The sequence below is a fragment of the Ctenopharyngodon idella genome, chromosome 4 (genome assembly GCF_019924925.1).
Source record: "Ctenopharyngodon idella isolate HZGC_01 chromosome 4, HZGC01, whole genome shotgun sequence".
Taxonomy (NCBI): domain Eukaryota; kingdom Metazoa; phylum Chordata; class Actinopteri; order Cypriniformes; family Xenocyprididae; genus Ctenopharyngodon; species Ctenopharyngodon idella.
The window spans coordinates 15,252,959-15,278,365 of record NC_067223.1 but is presented as its reverse complement, the minus strand read 5'-3'; the positions used below and the strand labels follow the sequence as shown (position 1 = coordinate 15,278,365).

General features: G+C 36.9%; 1 protein-coding gene across 7 annotated transcripts in view; it reads left to right on the top strand.

The window, feature by feature from the left end:
- pde3a (phosphodiesterase 3A, cGMP-inhibited) overlaps nt 1–25,407 on the top strand; it is a 112,187-nt gene that overhangs the window by 48,510 nt on the left and 38,270 nt on the right. For 3 of the 7 annotated variants that reach the window (XM_051890713.1, XM_051890715.1, XM_051890711.1), the window contains exons 2-3: nt 8,935–8,985; nt 24,996–25,013. The exons of 1 other annotated variant lie outside the window; for it this stretch is intronic. In XM_051890713.1, the coding sequence (XP_051746673.1) occupies nt 8,935–8,985; nt 24,996–25,013 (69 nt within the window). The remainder of the gene's footprint in view (nt 1–8,934; nt 8,986–24,995; nt 25,014–25,407) is intronic. 3 more of the 7 variants (XM_051890716.1, XM_051890712.1, XM_051890717.1) reach the window with 1 other exon arrangement.

Below are 25,407 nucleotides of genomic sequence, written 5' to 3'. Positions count from 1 at the left end.
CATTCTATCATTCTATCTATCCATCCATCCATTGTTCTATCCATCATCCATCCATCCATCGTTTTATCTATCGTTCTATCCATCCATCCATCATTCTATCCATCCATCCATTCATCCATCGTTCTATCTGTTGTTCCATCCATCCATCCATCATCCATCGTTCAGTCTATCTTTCTATCCATCCATCCATCCATCCAATTATCCATTCATCCATCCATCCATCATCCATCCATCGTTCTATCTATCATTCTATCCATCCATCCATCCATTCACCCATCCATCATTCTATCTATCGTTCTGTCCATCATCAATCCATCCATCCATCTATCCATCCATCGTTCTGTCTATCATCCATCCATCCATCGTTCCATCCATCATTCCATCCATCCATCCTTCTATCTATTGTTCTATCCATCCATCCATCCATCCTTCTATCTATTGTTCTATCCATCCATCCATCCATCCATCGTTCTATCTATCGTTCTATCATCCATCCATCATCCATCCATCCATTCACTCATCCATCATTGTATCTATCGTTCTATCCATCATCAGTCCATCCAATCCATCCACCCACCCATCCATCCATCGTTCTATCTTTCTATCTATCCATCCATCCATCCATCCATCATCCATCGTTCTATCATCTGTCTTTCCATCATCCATCCATCATTCTATCTATCATGCTATCTATCCATCCATCCATCCATCCACTGTTCTGTCTATCGTTCTATCTATCCATCCATCCATCCATCCATCTACATAATATTATCCTTCTAAAAAAGGTATATTACATATTGCTTTATGAGGGTAACACTAAATAATAATGATTAATTTTCAAATGATAAACAATTCTGATAACAAATGACTATCTATCCATCCATCCATCTTTCTTTCACTCTATCTATGACCTTGATGTATTGTGCAGTATGCAGAGGCTGTGCACTAAAGCTCATTCCTGCAGGATTTTAATGGCAATATGAAGGTTTGTCTGGCCAGTGCTTCTGTCTTTCTGTTCCTGGAAACCTAAAACTCCTTCTCCAGGGTCTTTTGGCCCTTTACCCAACACCCCTCCACCAAACCTCTGGGACGGGATCTGAGTCAGGTCAGAGGTTGAGGTCTCAGGAGAGGCCAGGCATTTCCTGTCCAGCTCTCTTGTTTTTGTCTTCAGACCAGGATATTTGTTCGGACAGAATCCCTGGTGCACGAAGCAGCAGACAGAACGGGCCGTAGCTGACAGGGATAACTTTTCACAAGCGCACAGGGATGTCCACCGCCAGTCAGGCCCAGTGACCTAGAACAGACACTGAAAAGTCATTATCGCACCGTATGCCCACATCTGTATCAACGGCTTTTGTTAGTTGCTGTCATCTTTAAACAAATATTTGTGCTGTTTCTCAACAGAGCAGATCAAACCAATCAAAGTGATCGTGACAAGTGAATAATGCCGTTGTGTTTGCTCAGTGTCATAATATTGGGAATTTATCATCTTAAAGATTGCATTTTTGCAAGATTTTTTTTAATGCAATACCTCTCAGCTTTATTCATTTTGATTTCATGTTCATTAAAGTCATCATAAAATCAAAAATGGCCCGATTTACTTAATGCACATCCCCTGCATATTCTGATTGAATATCAGGCTTTATTCTCTAAAATATGTCAGATTATGAAAGTAAAAAAGGTCTTGTGTTCACTATTGTTCGATTTTATATCACAATTCTGACATTATATCACTCAATACTGACTTTATATCGCAATTCTGACTTTATAACTCACAAGTCTGACTTTATATCATGCAATACTGACTTTATATCGCAATTCTGACTTTATATCGCACAATTCTGACTTTATATCACGTAATTCTGACTTTATATCGCAATTCTGACTATATCTTGCAATTCTGACTTTATAACTCACAATTCTGACTTTATATCTCGCAATTCTGACTTTATATCACACAATTCTGACTTTATGACACAATTCTGACTTTATATCACACAATTCTGAGTTTATAACTCGCAATTCTGACTTCATATCGTGAAATTCTGACTTTACTACAGTTTGCTACAAAAAAAATGAAAATTAAGTGAGTTTATACTTAAAAGAAGAAAAAATGTATGCCAGTGGGGTCAGAAAAATAAACATAATTCAAAGGGAAAACGAAAATGTTATTTTTCTGACCCTATTTGCAGATATTTGTTATTGTTTTAAGCATAAAGTAACTTAATTAATTTTTTTTCAGTGTGTTATGATTTCAGATATATTCTGCACACATGTGAGAATGGTCTTATATCTATACTGTATGTCACTTTCCTTTCTCTGTTTTTCTTTTAAAGTGTGTTGGCAGCTCAGCAGTGTTTTTCTCTCCATCTCTGTGTTACTCAGTAACTGTTCTCACAGAATCGCTGCTCCGGCTCCATTAGGAATCCATTCACTGCGCCACCTGCAGGCCATCAAAGAGAGGATCAGTATATGAAGTCAATTAAATGGGGGGGGGGGGGGGGGGGGCTAAAAATCCAGCCTCATTAAAAAGTGAGTGTAATTTGTATTTAATCTAGCCTGATATGACATGCAAGGCGAGAAGTGAGAATGGTTGGAGGCTATTATTCATTTTTCAGTATTCACTTCACAGACAATTTTATATGCACAAATAAAGAGCATATTTACGGCTTTTACCCCCATATAATCTTTCTCAACAACAACTGAACGCAGTACTTGAGAAATGGCTCACTCATATGTATTCAAATAAAGTGATAGAGAACACAAGTGTGTGTGGAGTGAATGTGCAGGACACTGGATATGAATGAATCATTGTGAAATAAGTGAGTCTAGTGCTGGGCTGCATTGGTCCTGTGTGATTTCCAGCTCACCCACAGTCTCTACATTATTAAAAGCGCATTAGCGGCGTAATGGCTGAGAGATGCATCTCAAGTCCTGCTTTCGGCTGCTGCAGCTGAGGGAGGTCATGTGACCCTGCCAGATTGGCAAAAAAACAAGAAGAATTTCCAGAATGGAATACTAGTGTAATGCTTACTGCATACTGCATACTGCATACTGCCTGCTGTTTAATAAAAGTATGAGAAAAAGTTTTTCAAATAGTAGCATGCTGCTTTGTTGTCACATCAACTTTTTAGAAGTGTCCAGTTATTTAGTCACATTTTTAAATACAATGTAGGCTTATTTTACTTTATTTAGGGTTGAATATTTAATTTTATGTAATTATAAACATATATAAATTATTTAATATATATTTATATTAAATATATTTGATATAATTAATGCGTTTTCTATATTTTTTTTATAATATGTTTCATTTTTTAATCTATTTATGGTTATTTTTATTCAAATTTTCTTAGATTTTTGGTTATTTTTATTTAAATTTAATATAATAATAATAATAATAATAATTTATATGTGTTATTATTGTATTAAATAATAATAATAATAATAATAATAATAATAAATATATTGTTTTATTTTGAGTTATTTTAGGTCTATTAATGGTTATTTTTAATCAAATGTATAATTACAAATAAAATGTAAGCAATAAAATAATATAATAATAATACGTAATATTATTAATAGTTTTTATTTTGGTCTATTTATAGTTATTTTTAACCCATTTAGAATAAAAAAATGCAATAAAAGTTACTTCAGAGTTCCATAGTTTTTATTTAAAATAATAATAATAATAAAAATTATTCATTAACTATAATTCATATTTAATATAATTATATAAAATGGAATAATAATAATAATTGTTATTAATAATAATAATAATTATTATTATTAATAAATATATAGTTTTATTTTGAGTTATTTTAGGTCTATTTATGGTTATTTTTAATCAAATGTGTAATTACAAATAAAAAAAAAAGCAATAAAATAATACTTTTTATAAATAATATAATAATTATAATATGTAATATATATATATGTAATATATATATATATATATATATATATATATAATAAAAACTATATATATATATATATATATATATAGTTTTTATTTTAGGTCTGTTTGTGGTTATTTTTAATCCATTTTGAATAAACAGGCAAAAAAATACTTTAATTTAAAATAATAATAATAATAATAAATATTATTAACTATAATTCATATTTAAAATCATATAAAATATAATAATAATTATCACTATTATTATTATTATTATTATTATTAAATATTTAATATAATATATAGTTTTTTATTTTGAGTTATTTTAGGTCTATTTGTCTATTAAAAATGCAGTCCCATGCATGTATACTGCACATTTTGACAATCTTTAGTAGGTGATCCGGTATTCCATTCATAAAGAACATTCACACACACTGCGCACAGTATGCATACTGCAGAAACAGTAGTGGAAGGGTTGTTCCGAGCATAACCAGAGAGATGGAGAAGCAGCGAGAGAGAAAGCGGGACGAGCGAGTATTTGCTGCTAGCGGGACTGCCGGCTGCAGCTCGTTCATGCAATATTAAAGCGCTGCTGCATCATGCGCCTTATTATGAGGATTGCCTCATCTGTCACTTAGTCCTCTGAGAGCTGCGCCATTCTGTCACGACTAGTTCTCCTCCATTCACCCCTTTCGCTTAGAAAATGGAGAGCTCGGTTATTAATGGCAGATTATTGTCTGTCCTCGCTACAATGACGTCTGAATAAAGAGAAATCTCATTAACACGGCCCGTTAGTGCCGGTCCCTTGAGAAATCCTCTCCAGCGAGCACCGCTTTTGTATCAGGGAAGATAAATATTTGTGAAGATGCTGTTAAATCCAATTTTAGGTGCTGTTTTGTGTTTTCAAATATCTTTCTCTTGCCTTAAAATGGAGGGCAAGTACAGTAATAGTTCAATTATCTGTAAATAAAGGCCGATCTGAGTGAGTGACGGCACTGGCTGCGGTGAGATGGAAAGCCTTTGAAATACCTTGGAAAATCTCTCCTCTGCCCATTCTCCTGTGTTTTATGAATAGTTTAATGATTTTAACAGCGGTAGATGAGGGTGGATCTGCGTCAGGCTCTGTTATTAATATAGCAGCTAAATGCCACACTGCCGTTTCGCTGAAATGAACCCCAGACCAGAAAGGCTGGCAGGTTTTGTCTGTGCAATGTTGACTTTTCAAAGAAGTGTTTCTCTCGGGAAGCCGGCTGAAAATGTGTTTTGTCCTAGTGGAACCTTTTTCCTGCTAAAGGTGTTTTGTTCTGACAGCAGATACGCCTGTCCAGACGCTCAATCCCAACTGAAACGACTTCACTGATGCTTGTCTTATTTTCTGATTTAATATTGGTCATAACTGAAGGATTTAGCATAGGTGTGGATCTATATAATGTTTGTTGTTGTTAAATAACTCTGCATACCTACTGGGAAGTCTGATTCAATTCAGAGAATCAGTTCGTTCAAATTATTTGTTTATTGAACAAATTAAAAAACTGATACACTCTTAGAAGAAAAGGTTCTATATAGAATCTTAAAGGGTTCCTTCAGGTGCTTCATATATTGAACATTTTATAACACTGAATATCTCTTCATCACGGCACCTGTTAGTGGGTGGGATATATTGGTCAGCAAGTGAACATTTTGTCCTCAAAGTTGATGTGTTAGAAGCAGGAAAAATGGGCAAGCGTAAGGATTTGAGCGAGTTTGACAAGAGCGAAATTGTGATGGCTAGAAGACTGGGTCAGAGCATCTCCAAAACTGCAGCTCTTGTGGGGTGTTCCCGGTCTGCAGTGGTCAGTATCTATCAAAAGTGCTCCAAGGAAGGAACAGTGGTGAACCGGCGACAGGGTCATGGGTGGCCAAGGCTCATTGATGCACGTGGGGAGCGAAGGCTGGCCCGTTTGATCCAAGCCAACAGTCGAGCTACTGTAGCTCAAATTGCTCAAGAAGTTAATGCTGGTTCTGATAGAAAGGTGTCAGAATACACAGTGCAGTTTGTTGTGTATGGGGCTGCATAGCCGCAGACCAGTCAGGGTGCCCATGCTGACCCCTGTCCACCGCCGAAAGAGCCAACAGTGGGCACGTGAGCATCAGAACTGGACCATGGAGCAATGGAAGAAGGTGGTCTGGTGGTCTGAATCACGTTTTCTTTTACATCACGTGGCCGGGTGCGTGTACGTCTCTTACCTGGGAAACACATGGCACCAGGATGCACTATGGGAAGAAGACAAGCTGGCGGAGGCAGTGTGATGCTTTGGGCAATGTTCTGCTGGGAAACCTTGGGTCCTGCCATCCATGTGGATGTTACTTTGACACGTACCACCTACCTAAGCATTGTTGCAGACCATGTACACCCTTTCATGGAAACGGTATTCCCTGGTGGCTGTGGCCTCTTTCAGCAGGATAATGCATCCTGCCACAAAGTAAAAATGGTTCAGGAATGGTTTGAGGAGCAGGACGACGAGTTTGAGGTGTTGACTTGACCTCCAAATTCCCCAGATCTCAATTCAATCAAGCATCTGTGGGATGTGCTGATCCATGGAGGCTCCACCTCGCAACTTACAGGACTTAAAGGATCTGCTGCCAACATCTTGGTGTCAGATACCACAGCACACCTTCAGGGTCCATGTCTTGACCGGTCAGGGCTGTTTTGGCTGCAAAAGGGGGATCAACACAATAGTAGGAAGGTGGTCATAATGTTATGCCTGATCGGTGTGTATATATATATATATTTACACTTAACATTAATCTTGCACAAAAAAACATTATATAACACTTAATTTTAGCATTTATTCTCCTATTCGAATGTCATGGCAAAGCATGCTGGGAAATAGAAATCCCAGCCCAGTTTTAGGTAAATTTAAGTTTGTCTAAATTAAAAGAAACAAGTTCATTTAAAGCATTCTTTAAAATTAAGTAAAGAACCTTAGAGTTCTATAGAGATCCACACTGAACCTTTTGTTTTATAAGAGTGCACTTTTAAAAAGTCATTGATTTTTTTTTTTTTTTTTTTTTTTTTTTAGCACTAAAAAAACAAACTTTTTTTTCATTTGTACTTGATATAAAGTTCATGTACTATGTTCTTAAACTCTAATTTTTAATAATTGTTCATATGTGTTATCGTTTCAATATACAACCTTGTAGTTTTAATGCCAAACCAAATGAAAAGAACTTGCTTAAAGGAGCAGTTTGTTTGTGAATCATCTTTATTATTTATGTATGAATAGAAAGAGGATTGTGGTTCAGGCCTCTTAAGAGCCTGTGAAAGGACTTCTTTACTAGCAGACGGTGGCAGTAATGAATGAATGCATGATGGCAATGTCATGAATGACAGCCATTGGTTTCCTAAAGCTTCAGTTGAGGACACGGCTTGACCCTCAGCCAAAGAGACTTTACGTAACATTATGTAACCCGCAGCGGCCCGGCCGAGATTCCTCTGATTGACACCGAGTTAACGACAGAACCATTTTCAGCCAGCCATAATATCATGCTGAAAACTTGCAAAAAAAGTACAGTGCTGGTGTTATGGTGCTGAATATTGTTTTAGTCACGTATCATGGTATTAACTTCATATGTGCAAAGAAGAAAGACTTCCTAATTTTGATTTGGAGTCTCCTACAATAGGTTTGCACATATCCAAGGACAAAAAACACTTTAATTTTCTCATAATATACATTGCAGCATCAGCTCTTTTCTCACTGTGTCTAAAATGGTTCAATAAAGGATTCAGTCTCTCTAAACCCCGCCTTTCTGAGAGCTTCCTCTGCTCTGATTGGTCAGATGGCCCAGTCAGCTGTGATTGGTCGACCACTTACAGCGCATACAGGAAACCAAACGGCCATTACTGTATTTAAATTTCAGCTGTTTGAGGGCGGGGCAAAGTAGAAGTGTTCGCGGGCAGCCAATGAAAACCATAGGCTGGCATTATGCAAATTTGTTACAAACCTACATAGGTTTGAATAGGAAGTAAGCCTGGAATTACTGACAGCTCATTTCAGGCAGAAACTATTCAGTTCAGAATCTCTTTAGGTAAACAGTAACTCATTTATCATTGATCTTTGAAACTTTGCAGACCTTTTACATTCACAAACAGCTATATTACACATTACAAGAAAGGTAATATCCGAAAAAGCATAATAGGGACTGCATAATATATTCCTTTGCTGACAGAGACCTATTTTTGAGTTTTCCATGACCATTTCGCCTAACTTTGGAAAGTATATTTAGAGTTATTAGGATGTCCTCCGGCTGTAAATACTCCTGTAGATCTGCTCTGTCCATGGTGTTTACATGCAGTGCCAGGTCACATCGTGTACCAGGGAGTTGACGGGATTGAGGGTGGCCGGAGCAAGTACCCTGATTTACAGCCTGTCTCGCTGTATACAATAAAGCCAGCCAGAATGCCATTTGTTTGGCTTCCTCTCCCTTCAAACCAAAGGAAAATATTCATCCAAATAGCTGCATTTTATTTATAAAAGTCCAGTTTCCCAGGCTTGAGTCCTGAGGCTATTTCAGCGGGGTTGAAAGGGCGTCCTGCGCTCCCCGGCTTTTCGTCCTGTGGTGTTTCTCGAACTCAATTGTGGGCAACACGTTTTTTTTGTGCGACTCTCAAACCAACGAGGCCTGTTTTTTGCCGCCTGCGGGAACCTCCTACTGTCTGTTAATTAGAGTGTGTAAAGTTTACAGCCTTTGAGAAGCTGTTAAGCGGCGAAGAGCGCCGAGTAAAGGCAGCCTGACTGTGAAATTGAATTATGAGCGTGTGTCACTGAACAAAATGGAAAGTGTGCGAGAGGGAGGGGGAGAGAGAGAGAGAGAGAGAGAGAGAGAGGCATCCCTGGAGGCCCTGATCTCTTTCTCTCTCTCTCTCTGTGCTGTATTTTTAGTGAGCGTGGTAGAGCGTATAGCCTCACTAGATGCTGAATAGTGAAAGGTGAATGGAATATGTGCTGCACCGTTCTGTGTGTGTGATTCAAAACATCTTGTGTGTCTGTTCACAGATGCTCCCACAGCAAGAATGGGACCACAAAAGAGGCGCTCGAGGATCTCAGGTGAGCGTTTGTGTGTGTGTGTGTCTGGATGACTGAAAAAGAGCTGATGAATCTGAACCCGATGAAACCTGAAAGAACATCTCTGGGCCACATTTCACCACAAAATAAGAGAAATACATTTTTTTTTTTTTTTTAGAGTTTTAGAATCATCAAGGTTTATTTGCCTTGTGACATTATTTTCAAAACTAAGCATATTTTTCACAAATTATGTGTGATTTAGTGTCTTTCTCATTAGTATAGTGTGAAAAAAGTGATATAAATCATAGTAATAATTGTTGAACTGCCTTTTAGTTGCACTTATTCAAGTTTATAATAATAAATTGTATATTATAGTTCAAAAATATTCTGAATCTGAAGAGAATAATTGAAAATAATGTGTTTTTTTTTTAAATATCTGGGCGCATTGTGTTAACGATAAGGTGATTTTTCTGTATTGCCATAATTAAAATGAAGTTAATTTTAACTGTCATTAAAATAATGTCACGCTTTAGCAAGTCCAAAATAGTTCTTTATGCAAAATATCATGAGTTTGTGGTGAAGTGGGAGCTGTGAGTTGTTTGTTTTGTTGCTAGATCTCTGATAAATCATTATGACTGCAGTATAAATGAGTATGTGAGGTGGTGACCCCTATCTGACCTCCTGGTTGTAACCGGGATATAAGGTCTTTTAAACATCATCAGAGACATCATCACACTTAGCAAGAAGAGAGTCTGTCCTGTTATGCAGTTCCTTTTGAACTTTGCAACTTTGTAATAATATGCTTGTGCGGCATGCTTTCCCACTAAAATATGTTTTCCTACCAAAATAATATAACTTCCTGGAGGATGATGTTGTTAAAGAACCACCAGGATAAAATTGGTACAGTAATATGAATCTGTATTTGCCGTCTTGTTATTGTCGTTTTTTAATTGGAGTTACTGATTTTGGTGCCTGTTTTTATGTTTTTTAATTAAAAAAAGAATATGAGAATGAAAATTCATATTGAAAACAGGAAAAACCTATGAATTGAATATCAGTTAAAAGACTATTTTCAAGAAAACGTGTTTTATAGACACTTTACAATAAGGTCCTATTTGGTAACACTGAACTAACTATGAGAAATACTTCTAAAGCATTTAAAGTATTTAATAATTTTATCCCTTAAAAGTCATCTTTGATCACCAAATTTACATATTTAAACATTTTTTCCTTAAAAAAAATTGTATTCATGCCTTAAAATAGCTTGAATGTAACTCTACACCCTTGTCTCATTTAGTATACACAGTTCTGTGAATATGCAAATTAACCCCACCTCCACTAGTTTGTGATGTCAGAAACACCAGCGATTTCAAACCGCGTTTTTGAGACTTTTTGGTTCACTGCAGTTTTAAGGAGAAAATACTCGACAATGGTGTTGATGAATTATGAATTTGCACATGGTTTGTCTTAAAGCATATTAAAAACACCACAAAAACATATAAGCAACATTAAAAGCTTGATTTTCACCACAGGGGGACTTTAATAATCTTTAACTAATGTTAACAATACTGTAAAGTGTTAACAATAGTATGACAGCAGTACAATGGATAATATTTTATCCAATAGATTACACATTTGATGACATGTGACCCAGAATGATTATTTTGGATGTGTGTGTTTCAAATTTACCCACACTTTTTTTATTCAGGAACTCCCCAGCGTGTGTGTGTGTGTGTGTGTGTGTGTGTGTGTGTGTGTGTGTGTGTGCGCGCATATGCTAATGTGTTTGCACATTTTATCTAGTTCTCTTCACGGCTGGGTGAGAGCAGGGAGTAGTGTGACGTCTTTACTGACGTGTTTCTGTACTCTGTGCCCCTGCGTTCGTCCCTCGGTGCGCCATTCATTCCCAGCAGTCTAACCTCCACCTATTTATGCCTTTGCCTCTGACAGAAAGGAAACTCTTTTTTTCTTTCGGTCGGGTCACTCGAGACTTTGGCATCCGTGGCCTTGCGGTGCAGCCCGTCAGAAGGACAGTGACTTCATCCGGGGTCGCGTGTTAACGGAGGTCTGAGGGGATTTGTATCAAAAGCTGCTGTGGTAAACCTAGACAGCCAAAGACGAGTTAAAGCTATTACAGTGCTGACAGAGACATAAGTTAAAGCATGATACACGACAGCACGACATGAACGTGACCTTAGAAAACAGCTGTCAGTCACCGTGCCTTACAATAGAGCTGTCAGAGCGTGCTGGGCCGGTGAGGGCGCCTCCCACAATGCACTGGGCCTTGAGAGGACCGTAAGGCTGTGAGCTGATAGCAAGAACAATCCACATGAGGAAAGAATGTAATCGTTGTTCTTTGTGTGTGTGTGTGTGTGTGTGTGTGTGTGTGTGTGTGTGAAAAACTAGAGGTCTCCATTAGTGTACTTATGCACCATTTTGTAGTATAAGTAGTGCTAGTAGTTTGTGCACACTGGAATTTTAAAAAAGAAAAAGTGCACTTTAAATACCTGGATGATGCACTTTATTAACTGAAAGAGTCAGAAACGTCCAGTTTCATTCTAAAAGTTGTAACTTCTTCCTGAGTCTCTCCATCAGTGTCGACTCCGGTTTGAACAATGTAAGGCTGAACACCGTTACTGACAATCCTCATTTTGGCTGCGTGAGATTCTCCAGCTTTGTTGTTGTTGAGCAACCAAAGCGTGAGCTGTTAAAGCTCCGCCCTCTTCTGGAAAGGGGGCCGGGAGCAGCAGCTCATTCGCATTTAAAGGGACACACAAACATGGCGCGTTTTTGCTCACACCCAAATAGGAGCAAATTTGACAAGCTGTAATAAATGATCTGTGGGGTATTTTGAGCTGAAACTTCACAGACACATTCTGGCGACACCAGAGACTTATAATACATCTTGTGAAAAGGGCATTAGTTGACCTAAAAACATGTGAAAGGGGCATATAGTTGACATAAATGTCGGCATGAAGCAAGAAGTAGCGATCACTTTTTCTTCCCTATTGTGATGTTTAGTTGAGTGAGGCGGCTTCACGAACAAGAACAAATGTAGGGCTGGGCTTGATTTTGTCTATGGGGAACTGATTGGATGGTTGTGGTTTGCTATTGGCTGATCTCATGTGAGTGACAGGTTGCCCCACCCTCGTCATCAGAAAAGAGAAGAGATGTCATTGCAAGAGGGAGGGGAAGTTATCTTGATTAAAGACTACGAGGCACGGGAATTAAAATAAAATAAAATAATGATGTGCACGGATAAATCATTTATTGTAAATACTGCAGTATTCCATAAAAAAATTTGAATTGTCGATTTGGATTTCATGGTGACTTTAAAGTGAAAGAAAACGGCTTATGCTAATATTGGCTATAGCGCCCCTTGTGGGAACTCTGAGAATGCAGTATGTTCTTTACACACATTTTGGTACACAACAATCAAGCTTGCATAACTAGTAGTGTCTGCATTTCAGGGCTTAGTGGCAAATGAATAGTGGGAGGCGAGTTGTTTGTGTGTCTGTGTGTGTGTGTGTGTGTGTGTGTGTGTGTGTGTTCAGTGTCTAAGCCGTCTTATCAGAAGGATATCCTCCCCCTGAGGATCGATGCTGCTCTTTCTGCTTCACAGCCATATTCAGGCTCACATGGTGTTCAGATATATTTGTGTGTGTGCATGTGTGCTAACAGAGCTTGCTCTCTTTTCTAATTACCGAGTGGTTTTATCATTTGTCAATTAAGGGATGTGGTTTTCTCTTGTCTCTGTATCGTATTTGCTGCATGAAACACTGATTAGCACTTCAAAGTTCTAGTTCACCCACAAGCTTTCAAAGTGCAGCCATTCGTGTGCATGATTTCTGCCTGTTTTCCTCCTATTGATCTGTGGAAAGCAGCCATCTCCAGGTTCCAATAACTTATAAAGGTGTGGAGTAGTGCAAACACGGCTGATATTTGAACTTATGACCATTGATGAGAGGAGAGAAAGTGAAGAAGTATGAGCGTGTGGACCTCAGGAGACCCTGCTCTTCCTCGTACCTTTCCCAGGGTGCACTGGGTTTCCCAAGTGGATGTATTGTTGGTGTTAGTGCTCAACTTCCTTCACACTCATTAGTAGTCGCAACATTACGTCACTGCTCATTTGCATGAACAAACTTTTCTCACAAAAGAACATGGTTTGTTAAATTTTGCCCCAATCAAAAATTAAAAGTATATTATATTATATTATATCATATTATATTGTATTCTATTATATTCTATTATATGATATTATATTATATTTAAATAAAATGTTTACATGCATTACAGTAATAGGAATCTTGTGGTTTAAATGTATATAATATAATATAATATAATATAATATAATATAATATAATTAGTGCTGTCAAATGATTAATCGCGATTAATCGCATCCAAAATAAGTTTGTTTACATAATGTGTGTGTACTGTGTATAATTATGTATATACATAATAAATATAATAAATACACACATGCATGTACATATATATAACAAAAATATATTTTATTTATCTATAAAATATTTATATTTATATATAATAGAAATTATATTTAAATATATAAACATGCATGTATATATTTCTTAAATATATACGTGTATGTGTGTGTATTTATATATACATAATAAATATACACAGTACACACATATTATGTAAACACAAACTTTTATTTTGGATGCGATTAATCACGATTAATCGTTTGACAGCACTAATTATATTATATTATATTATATACATTTAAACCACAAGTTTCCTATTACTGTAATGCATGTAAAAATTTATTAAATTAAAATGAGTAAACTAGTGAATTTTGGTAATTTTTTTCTTATTAGATTCCTATTACAGTGTATACTGTGTGTGTGTGTGTGTGTATATATATATATATATATATATATATATATATATAAAGGTTTTTTGTGAAATATGATATTTTTGACCGGTTTCATGGCTTGTGGCGTTTTAGCAACATTGCATCCCATTGGTAGCCGCCACATTACATCACTGCTCATTTGCATAAACATGAAATGTCTCAGCTTTATCACATACAGTGGACTTGTTCACATCGCATAGTCACTCACGTTCCTGGAAATCTCTAACTTTTATTGAATCGAATAACTTCCGGTTGCCTTGCTGCTGCAAATTCACTGTCAGTGTGAACGTCCCCTTAGAGTGAATGCAGAAAAACTATCAAATCTCACTGTGTCGTAAAAAAAAGTGTAAAGGAGTGGGAAGGCATTTTTGTTGACCAATTTAGCCCAAACAACTGTTTATTGTGTGGGCCCTGAGGTAATGCTCTTTGCCCGGCTGTCACTTAGCAACAGGCTATTTTCAATATAAATGCTTCCTGTGCCGTGTGGAGCACCTGTGTGCCGTGTCTCACGCTCGCGGCCCAGGGCAGCGGCACAGCTGAGACTGCATGTGTGAGGTGTCTGCTTCACACTCACAACGGCCACTAAAGACACTGGGAAGCAGCCAGACAGACTGATCTCTGATTTTCCCCAACACTGGCATCATGAGGAAGAGGCGGGCCACCACCAGACACGGTCCGCTCTGCCCTTATCATGGCCTCCAGGTGGGAGATACACCGTATTCTTTTTATTACTGCTAATATTCATCTGTACACAGTGAAAAGTTTGGATACCTTTGGCTGAAATGTTTCTGTGGATGTTAGTGTAGGGTTTTGCATAGATGCTTGAAAAAAAAAAGATTATATATATATAATGTGTTTCTTAGCACAACTAAAAATTTAATGAAAGTGTTTTTTTGTTGTTGTTGTTGTTGTTGTTTACAGCGATTTGTTTAACTTTTTTGGTCACTTCATAATTCCAATATTTCAATTTGTGATATTTCAAAGTTGTGATACTATTATTCTACAATATGGAAGATATTCAGAATAAAAATGGGTCGATGTGTCCAAAGGTTTGACTAGGTAGTGTACTTTTCTATTTTTCAGAAATAATTAAAAAAAAAATTGTATCATTGATATACTATCATAGTTTTTGTTAATATTTAATTTTAATTTTATAATTAATTTTATTTTATTTTTTTAAATTTTCTGGTTATATTTTCATTTTAAAATTTTATTTTTTCAGTTTTATTTTTTTATTTTTCTATATAGTTTTTAAGTTTTAAATTTTGTTGTCTTTTTATTAGGTTTTGTTTTTTTAAAAAGTAGTACTGTAGTTTTTACGTTTTGTTGTGATTTTTTTTTTTGTTTTTTATTAGTTTTTTTTAATTTGCCTATATGGTTTTTAGTTTTAGTTTATTTAGTTTGTTATTTTATATATTAAACTTAATTTAAATGAAAATGTAATTAAAATTAAAAAATTAAAAAGTTTTTTTATTTTATTTTATTATTTTATTTATTATTTATTTTATTTTCTGTAATGAAAATGTTTATTTTAAGGTTTTAGTTAATGATAATGCCCCTGCTCAGACGTCACTCATAATCCAAAGGGATCCTCGGGGTCTCTTTGTTTTCTGAAGCGTCAGATAAATATATTTTACAGTCATACAGTATTTCCTGTGAATCACGCCGTGTGTCTTTGTGGAGAAGGAGATTTGTGGTGTGTCAGGGAAGCTCAGAGGTTGTGTAAATCACTAGTCTACTTACAGATTTATCTTCATCTCGATCACCTTCCCAGCCAACTCATCTCACACAACGGCCCGGATCGCGTGTATTACGATGACAAAAATGATGTTTTCAACGGAGAGAGGAAAAAATGGAACAAGATCAAATACAATATTTTGGTTCAAAGCTGGAAGCTCATTGGATTCAGATCATTACCTTCGGTAACATTGAGTCAAGAATAAAAACGTTTGCGTCCAACATCACCGCAGTCAGACGTCACAGAACAAGAGTTGAGCTCTTGGAATTTGTGGGACGCCACACCAAGAATCTCAAGTAACCCCCTATAAAAACCACCTCATTTTTCAACAGCGTACAATATTGACGTGGTTTGTAGTCTAGTTATGGTAGTCTGTGCACCAAACAGAGGTTTAAAAACACTTGGCTCTTGCTCATGGGTGAAAGTGTCGAAGCGTTGTGACACACACTCCTTCCGCCAGTTCAGTATTGTGGAGTAAAGAAAGAAGTGCTCTTTCCACAAGCAGCCATTAACATTCTTGTGCTGTGAGGACCTCAGGCAGCTCAGTTCATTCACAATTTAGTCATGCTGTAATTTTTATGATGCCGTTGTGACACGTTGGCTGTTAAAACTGCTGTCAAGGGGCGAGAGCAATGGCGATACACAGTCTGTGTGGTGCTGAAGTGCTAACACAGTTTATCACGCTTGTTTGTGTCACTTCTCATGCTTAAACACTCATTTCCATGCAAAAACATGAATACATTCCACCGGCCAAGACTGTAATATCATTACGTTCAGGAGGCGGTGCAGAGATCTGGAGTTAGAGGTTAAAGATCTGGGTTTCACAAATCGCACAAGGCCTGTATGTGTGTATGTATTTGTGCCTTATATACCGCATTATATATATTTATTTATATTCATATGTACACTACCATTCAAAAGTTTGGGGTCAGAAAGAATTTTTAAAAATAAATTTGTACTTTTATTCATCAAGGATGCATTAATCAAAAGGGACAGTAAAGACATTTTTAATACTACAACAACAACAAAAAAAATTATTTAAAATAAATTCTGTTCTTTTAAAGTTCATATATAGCAAACAATCCTGAAAAAAAAAATTCAACATTGATAATAATCATAAATGTTTCTTGAGCGGCAAATCAGCATATTACAATGATTTCTGAAGGATCATGTGACACTGAAGACTGGAGTAATGATGCTGAAAATTCAGCTTTTAATCACAGGAATAAATTATATTTTAACATATATTCACATAGAAAATAGTTGTAATAATATTTCACAATTTTACTGTTTTTAGTGCATTTTTGATCAAATAAGTGCAGCCTTGGTGAGCAGAAGAGACTTCTTTCAAAAACATAAAAAAAATACCGATCCCAAACTTTTGAACGGTAGTGTACATATAATTTATGTTATTTCAAGACATTTAAGCACATTAAACCCCCCAAATTCTCATTAATGTATTTTTTTTTACTGCACAGTAAATAAATAATCATCATAAATTGAGTACAAAAATGCTACCATGATGTAGAAATACTTCAATTTATATAATATATCATTAGGAGCTTTTGCACCGGAGGAACGTTTTCGTAGTTCCTATAACTATTGACGGAAGTATACCCACTTTTTGGCGTGTTCACACCACAGGAACTGGGAATGATTTTAGTTATAGGAACGCCTTTTGGGGGGACTAAATTAGCTCCTACTTCAGAGTACAATCTAACCCAGGACAACAGGAACTACCAGTGATGTAAGTGGGCGTAGATTGGCTGAACGAATGCTATATGAAACAGATATTTTCTTTTACAGAAATCGCTTTTTAAGGGCTACAACAAACGGCTGGTAGGGACTACAACAAGCTTTTTCCCGGGTTAGTGACATCACAAACCCCAAAATGTACATAAACCCCGCCCCCGAGAACACGCAACAAAACGGGGTGAGGCCATGTTGAGGAAGAGTTGTTGTAGTAGAGTGTTGTTGACATGTTGTCATTTTACGCCGGACTGCTTCACAAACGAGGGTCAATTCAACACTGGATTTGCACAAAAGATTAACATGACGGCACATGCTAGTGGATGAGTTGAATCACAGCAACTACATAAATTTATCCACTAACCATTCAGAAACGTCCAGTTTCATTCTAAAAGTTGTAACTTCTTCCTGAGTCTCTCCATCAGTGTCGACTCCGGTTTGAACAATGTAAGGCTGAACACCGTTACTGACAATCCTCATTTTGGCTGCGTGAGATTCTCCAGCTTTGTTGTTGTTGAGCAACCGAAGCGCGAGCTGTTAAAGCTCCGCCCTCTTCTGGAAAGGGGGCGGGGAGCAGCAGCTCATTTGCATTTAAAGGGACACACACAAAAACGCCGTGTTTTTGCTCACGCACAAATAGGGGCAAATTTGACAAGCTATAATAAATGATCTGTGGGGTATTTTGAGCTGAAACTTCACAGACACATTCTGGGGACACCAGAGACTTATATTACATCTTGTGAAAAGTGGCATTATAGGTCCCTTTTAAATGACGTCACTGTCAGCCGGCTTACGTCACTTCAGAGTTCCCACTGACGGTGCAAATGCAACAAGGAAAATGGCCCTGAAAATTTAGTTTTCGAGGGACCGAGCTAGTTACAATAACTGAGTTCCTATGACTACCTGTTATTCATTATTAAAATATACAAACTATATTGTAAAAAAATTTTTTTTGCATTACAGTAATGAGTCATTTTATGGGTGAAATATGCTAAATACACATGTCACAATGCAAACATTTTTGGGTGATATAGGACCCTTACATGTTCTTTACAGGTTTCGTGATATACAGTCATAAAACACTTTTGATATGAGCACCACATTAGTGCCAGATTGTGTTTATTAAGCAAACTACACAAAGAGCTCATTCGTGCTGTTGTATTTTAACGGGACAGTCGTGGTGAAGAGTTAGGGAAACATCTCAGCTGGTGTAAAGGGTTCTTCCTCTTTCATGCCTCACTGCACCTGTTATGCCCGTGGATGGAGCTTTACCATCTGCGCGTGATGTGGTCTCGTGTGCGTGAGCCGAGTGTAGAAACACGTGCCTGCGCATGAATCAGAGCCCTCGCTCTCGCTTTTATGCTAAAGCACATTCACATCCCATCGGACGCCGTGTTTTGAATGCATATGCACGTAGAATAACATGACTCAGCATCTCTCTGTGCTGTGCTAAAGAGTTGTCTAGTGTATAAGCCCTAGTTCACTGTGATCAATGAGACGCTGTTAGAGGACTTTTCCCTCCCGGCTGTCCTGGATGTGTGTACCACTGTTCACAATGACCAGGACGGATCGATACTGTTTCCACCAGCAACCCTCATTTTGTTCCCTGGATCTGTTGTTGATATCACCTATGCACACACACATAAGCACACAGACACAATCACACTAATCCGAGGACATTAGCCGTGGAGAGAGTCCATTTCAGTCAGGTAATGGGCAGATTTCGCTATCACAGGATGTCGTAAAGGTTGCGCTGAAGAGCAAGATAATGTGTGCTTTTTAAGGCCGGGCTCTCTGGGTTCTGTCAGCCACTCTCAAAGCGAAAGTGCTTGAGCAACTTTGCCATAAACACCTCTCTTGTTTTAGTTCCTGATAAAACACACAAACACACATGTGCTAAAGTTTAAGAGAGCCAGAGTTTGGTTTTATGGCCCATTGTTTGCACTGAGCATCTTGGAGAAGGCTTGTTTGACAAGCTCGTTGCTGACTCACGTCTCTTGATGTTCCTCACACCGGACTCTGTTTTGATAACGGATTGAGACGGGAGGAGTGGGAGAGGGAAAAATGTAATGAAAGGAAGGAGCTGAAAGACTCCCACGCAAGGAGCAATGTTGTCTCAGGCCACTTAACCTCGCTTTCCCTCCGTTCTAAATTTAATCGGCCTCTTACACTTCCCGGCAGTCCGCGTGTGACCCTAGTGGAAGACCGGAGTAACACAGAGAGAAGAGAGGAAGTGTTTCTGTATCCAAACACTTCTCGAAATCTGTCAGGAACATGCACAGGTCACATTTCCCCCCACCATAAAATACTGAAATATATATATATATATATATATATATATATATAAAAAGAGGTCTACTTTTTCTGTTTTTGTTGTCCTGTTCACATTAAAATTAAAATATTTTATACATGTAAATATGACTGTAGTGCAGTAAGGTGTTATATGTGTGTTTTTATATATTTATATGTATATTATTTTATATAAATATTGGTTTTTATTGTAAATATGTATTATATATATAAAATACTTATTTTTTATAATATATTTTTATTGATTTATTATTAAAAATAATGTATTTTATTTTCATTTCCAATTTAAATATATAATTAGATGTAAATGTTCTATGACTATATATTAATATATGATTAGTCATATTATCATGAAAAATGTAAGCATATTTATGCACACACACTGTATATACATATATATATATATATATATATATATATATATATATATATATATATATAGTAAATGTATATATATATATATATATATATATATATAGTAAATGTACTGTACATATTATTGTATTATTAAATATAATGTATTTTAGTTTTTATTTCCAATTTAAATATATATAATTAGATGTAAATATATGATTATGTAAATATTTTATATAATATACAGTACATATAATACATGTTTACTATCTATGTATTATATGTACTGTATATAATATTTATATATTATTGTAATAATATTAAATATAATGTATTTTAGTTTTATTTCCAAATATATATAATTAGATGCAAATGTTGTATGACTATATATTAATATATGATTAGTCATATTATCATGAAAAATGTAAGCATATTTAGGCATATATATATATATATATATATATATATATATATATATACACACACACACACATAGTAAATGTACTGAATATAATATTTATATATTATTGTGTTAATATTAAATATAATGTATTTTATATATATATATATATATAATAAGATGAAAATATATGATTATGTAAATATTATATACAGCATTATATACAGTACATATAATACATGTGTACTATAAAACGTATAAAAATTTACTGTATATATATATATATATATATATATATATATATATATATTATTGTAGTAATATTAAAAATTATTAGATGTAAATATTGTATGACTATATATTAATATATAATTAGTCATATTATCATGAAAATGTGAGCACATTTACGCATATTTATTATTTCTATTTTTACTATATACATGTACATTATTTAAATATTTACAGTATATAAACTTGATTATATATATATATATAACCATATTACAGTCAAAATTATTTAAAGAATTTCTTTATTTGGGGGTACAATGTGACTTTGACATGTTTTTGCCAGATTCACATAAACAACATATAATGAATCTGAGAAAGGTCTGCTTTTTTTCCACAAAGGGTCGCTGTCATGCCCCCTGCTGTGGGTCGTGAGGTCGTGACCCGCTGTTGCGGGAGGGTAGAGGAGAGATCGTGAGGTCACAGCGCTCTTCTTTTCATCCACATGCAGCACTCATTAATAGTTCACCACAGTCATAATTCTTGACCTGTGCCAACTCTTCACGGCTGATAAAGCCACGAGCCATCCTGTTTCCGACAGTTAAAACTGAACCCGGCAGCCATTCTTTTCCCAAATATGCACATTGGCGAACAGTTTCTGTTTACATACTGCAGTTTTACAACCCAAACGTTTTGCCGAAGCTCTCGTTCCAAGTCCCATCCGCCTCTCACACAGTGTTTTGGCGTCTAACAGTGGCTAACTCTGAGATATGTAGCGTACATCCTCCACATGTTCTCGCTGTAGCCTGAGTGACGGATGTCAGAGGAGTCCCAGAATGCTTCAGTGTGTTTGAGTTTGTGCTCTTACTTCGCCCTGAGCGCAGTGGCTAATTAGCGCTCCTCACTCCAGGCTTGTTTAGTGAGAGGGAGCGTGAGCTACGAGTCGACGCCGCCATATGAACTTACATTAGTGCTGACATGCCACACGCCAGTCTCTGTGAGATGCTTACTTTTTGAAAAGAACATTTGAAATGCACACTAATTCAAATGCAATAGACTTGTTTGTTGCTGCTCTTTTGCTAAATGCTAAATTTCCTCCAGAAATGTTAATATTCTGTTCTGTGTTTTCAAACCCATACATTTGCATAATGCGTCATCTGTCTATAGCAGAAACACATGCATTTTTTGGCATTAAAATGTATACAGAGAGTGTTTTACTCTCATTATAGTTGCTCTAATTATGAGCATAATCATAATAACATAATCACAAAATTCTGTTTACAAGAGCTCGCACTTAATCGCAGTACTGCCTTAATCGCATTATGAACGCAGCTGTTATGTGTGTGAGCATGTCTGTCTGCCAGTGCAGTGTTTTCCTCATGCTGTTATGTGTTTGTATAGAATTATAAACATAACTAGATTTTCTGGTCTTTGGTTATGGTTGCTGTCCAGGAATAGTACAGGTAGTATGGTAATGTGCCAATCTGAACACACCAAATTTGGTCACGGCAGACTGCTGTGTAATTTTGCCAAAGCTAAAAGCCCAAAATGGCCACATGAGTTTAAGCATACAAAGATTGGAAATGCAAGAATATTAATTTTCTTTTTGATGTGGCAACAGAAATTGTCCTTTTTTGGTGTGTGCCCAGGTTTGAATTATTAGTATTATCTAGCCCTCATGATCTGTTTTAAGGCAGCTCTACCTAATGTTTCTTTTATGTAATCCAAGTGAGGGATTTTGCATTATTCACTGAGGGTAGTTTCCTGTGACCTCACTGTGAGGAGCGTGTTACTGAGAAAATCCGATACAGTAAGATGAGACCGAGCACTTAATACATGTGTGTTTTTTATACACAAACAGAGACCGAGTACCAACCGACCCGCTGACGCGGACTTGTTGCCATGGAAACAGCTCGTCCGTCAGCCTCACGTGCGCGGTGCTGTCAGCGGCACATGGGCTGGCAGAATGACTTTTTGATGGAGGGAAAAAATGTAAACAAACACACGCGTCACTTCTCGGTTGACCCGGCTGTCTGTGTCACGAGTCTGTTTCCTGTTTGTTTCATACATGAGTTTATGAGGTTTCACAGAAGATGCTGATGTTGACAGAACACATTATCTTTTTAAATGTTTTAATTTATTCTTGAAATAATAGTTTTACAAATTTATTATGAAGAAATGAAAAAAAAAAAAGAAAGAAAAGTCAATACTAGTTCATTTTTGTTAGTGGTGTTTGCTAAGATGCTTGCAATTGTTCATACGCTGAAAAAAATTTAAATTCTTTACTAAATCATTTTAAATAATTATATATTTAATCAGTATTTTTCTCTTGTTATATATAAAATATTATTTAAATTTTGTTAGATTTATACTTACCAAAAAAACACCAATGTTGCAGGTAGATAGATGGATAGATAGAACAAACGAATGGACAAACGATGGATGGATGGATGGATGATAGAAACGAAAGATAGATAGATAGATAGATAGATAGATAGACAGACGGACGGACGGACGGACGGACGGACGGACGGATGGATGGATGGATAGAACGACAGACGGATGGATGATGGATGGATAGATGGATGGATGGATGGATGAATGGTTAGAAGGATGGATGGATGGATGGATGGATGGATGGATGGATAGAATGACGGATGGATGGATGGATGGATGGATGGATGGATGGATGGATGGATGGATGGATGGATGGATGATGGATGGATGGATGGATGGATAGATAGATAGATGGACGAACAGACAGACATACGGATGGATGGATGGATGGATGGAAGGATGGATGGATAGATGGATGGATGGATGCATGGATGGATGGATAGATGGATGGATGAATGGTTAGATAGAACGATGGATGGATGGATAGAATGACGGATAGATAGATAGATAGATAGATAGATAGATAGATAGATAGATAGATAGATAGATAGATAGATGGACGAACAGACAGACAGACATATGGATGGATGGATGGATGGATGGATGGATGGATGGATGGATGGATGGATAGAATGACAGAGGGGATGGATGGATGGATGGATGATGGATGGATGGATGGATGGATGGATGAATAGTTAGAACGATGGATGGATGGATAGATAGATAGATAGATAGATAGATAGATAGATAGACGGACGGACGGACGGACGGATGGATGGATAGAACGACAGATGGATGGATGATGGATGGAACGACAGATGGATGGATGGATGGATGGATGGATGGATGGATGGATGGATAGATGATGGATGCATGGATGGATGGATGGATGAATGGTTGGATAGAACGATGGATGGATGGATGGATGGATGGATGGATAGAATGACAAATGGATGGATGGATGGATGATAGATAGATAGATAGATAGATAGATAGATAGATAGATAGATAGATGGGCGAACAGACAGACAGACATATGGATGGATGGATGGATGGATGGAACGACAGAGGGGATGGATGGATGGATGGATGATGGATGGATAGATGGATGGATGGATAGAACGACAGAGGGGATGGATGGATGGATGGATGGATGGATGGATGATGGATGGATAGATGGATGGATGGATAAAACGACAGAGGGGATGGATGGATGGATGGATGGATGGATGATGGATAGATAGATAGATGGATGGATGGATAGATGGATGGATGGATGGATGAATAGTTAGAACGATGGATGGATGGATAGAATGACAGATGGATGGATGATAGATAGATAGATAGATAGATAGATAGATAGATAGATAGATAGATAGATAGATGGATGGAACGATAGATAGATAGATAGATAGATAGATAGATAGATAGATGGACGGACGGACGGACGGACGGACGGATAGATAGATAGATAGATAGATAGATAGATAGATAGATAGATAGATAGATGGAAAGAACTGTGCTTCACACTGTCGTTCATTAAGGAAGGACAATGGTCATTTATATGTAAATGTGGATGGTTGTATGTTAATGTATTCGTGGTAATGAGATCACATGATTATTTCTGAATGAGCCATTTTATGTGTACAGTACAGCATCTTTGCTCATGATGGGTAAAATGCAGACTGATAGAGCGAGGCTTCTGCTTGCTCCTAAATGTGTTGTTTTTTCGTGTCCAGCTGCTTAAAATAAATTCTTAAAATAAATATTATTATAATTTTTGCAATTCCGTCTGATGACTTTAGGGGTGTAGAAATGACACACTTGAGCTTTAAAGAGCATCGAGGGCTTATTAGGACTTTGAAATGAGGCACGATCTGTGAGCATCTGAACATACGCTACAGCAGATGCTGCCTGTCATGAAGATGCTCTGAGTTTTGAAGATCTCTCTCTCTCTTTCTCTCTTTCTCGAACAATGAACGTCCACGGCCCAATGCAAGCAGCCATCCGGCCTAATGCAAGTCAGTTTCTCCTTCCTCCATTAGTTATTCTCTGTATGTGTCATTCCTTCATCGGCTTTTGATGTCTCTCTCTCTCTCTGTCCTGATTGTGTGTGTGTGTCTGGTTTCAACTGTAGTACTCCTTCTCCAATGTCTCCATTGTAGTCTTGAGTTTTCTTGCGGGAACAAACACATCACAATATTCCTCATTTAAATAATTCCCGCCCCAAGGCATATGCAAAATAAATGGGCGGGGCCTGGTTGAGTCAATTAGTAGTGTGTTGAAACTGCTGGTTATGTTAAGGAGCGGGACATTTCCCAAACACACTGGAAGTGCTTGACCAATCACAACACACTGCTCCAGCCGACCAATCAGAGCACATTGTGCTTTTCAGAAGGAGGGACTTTATAGAGA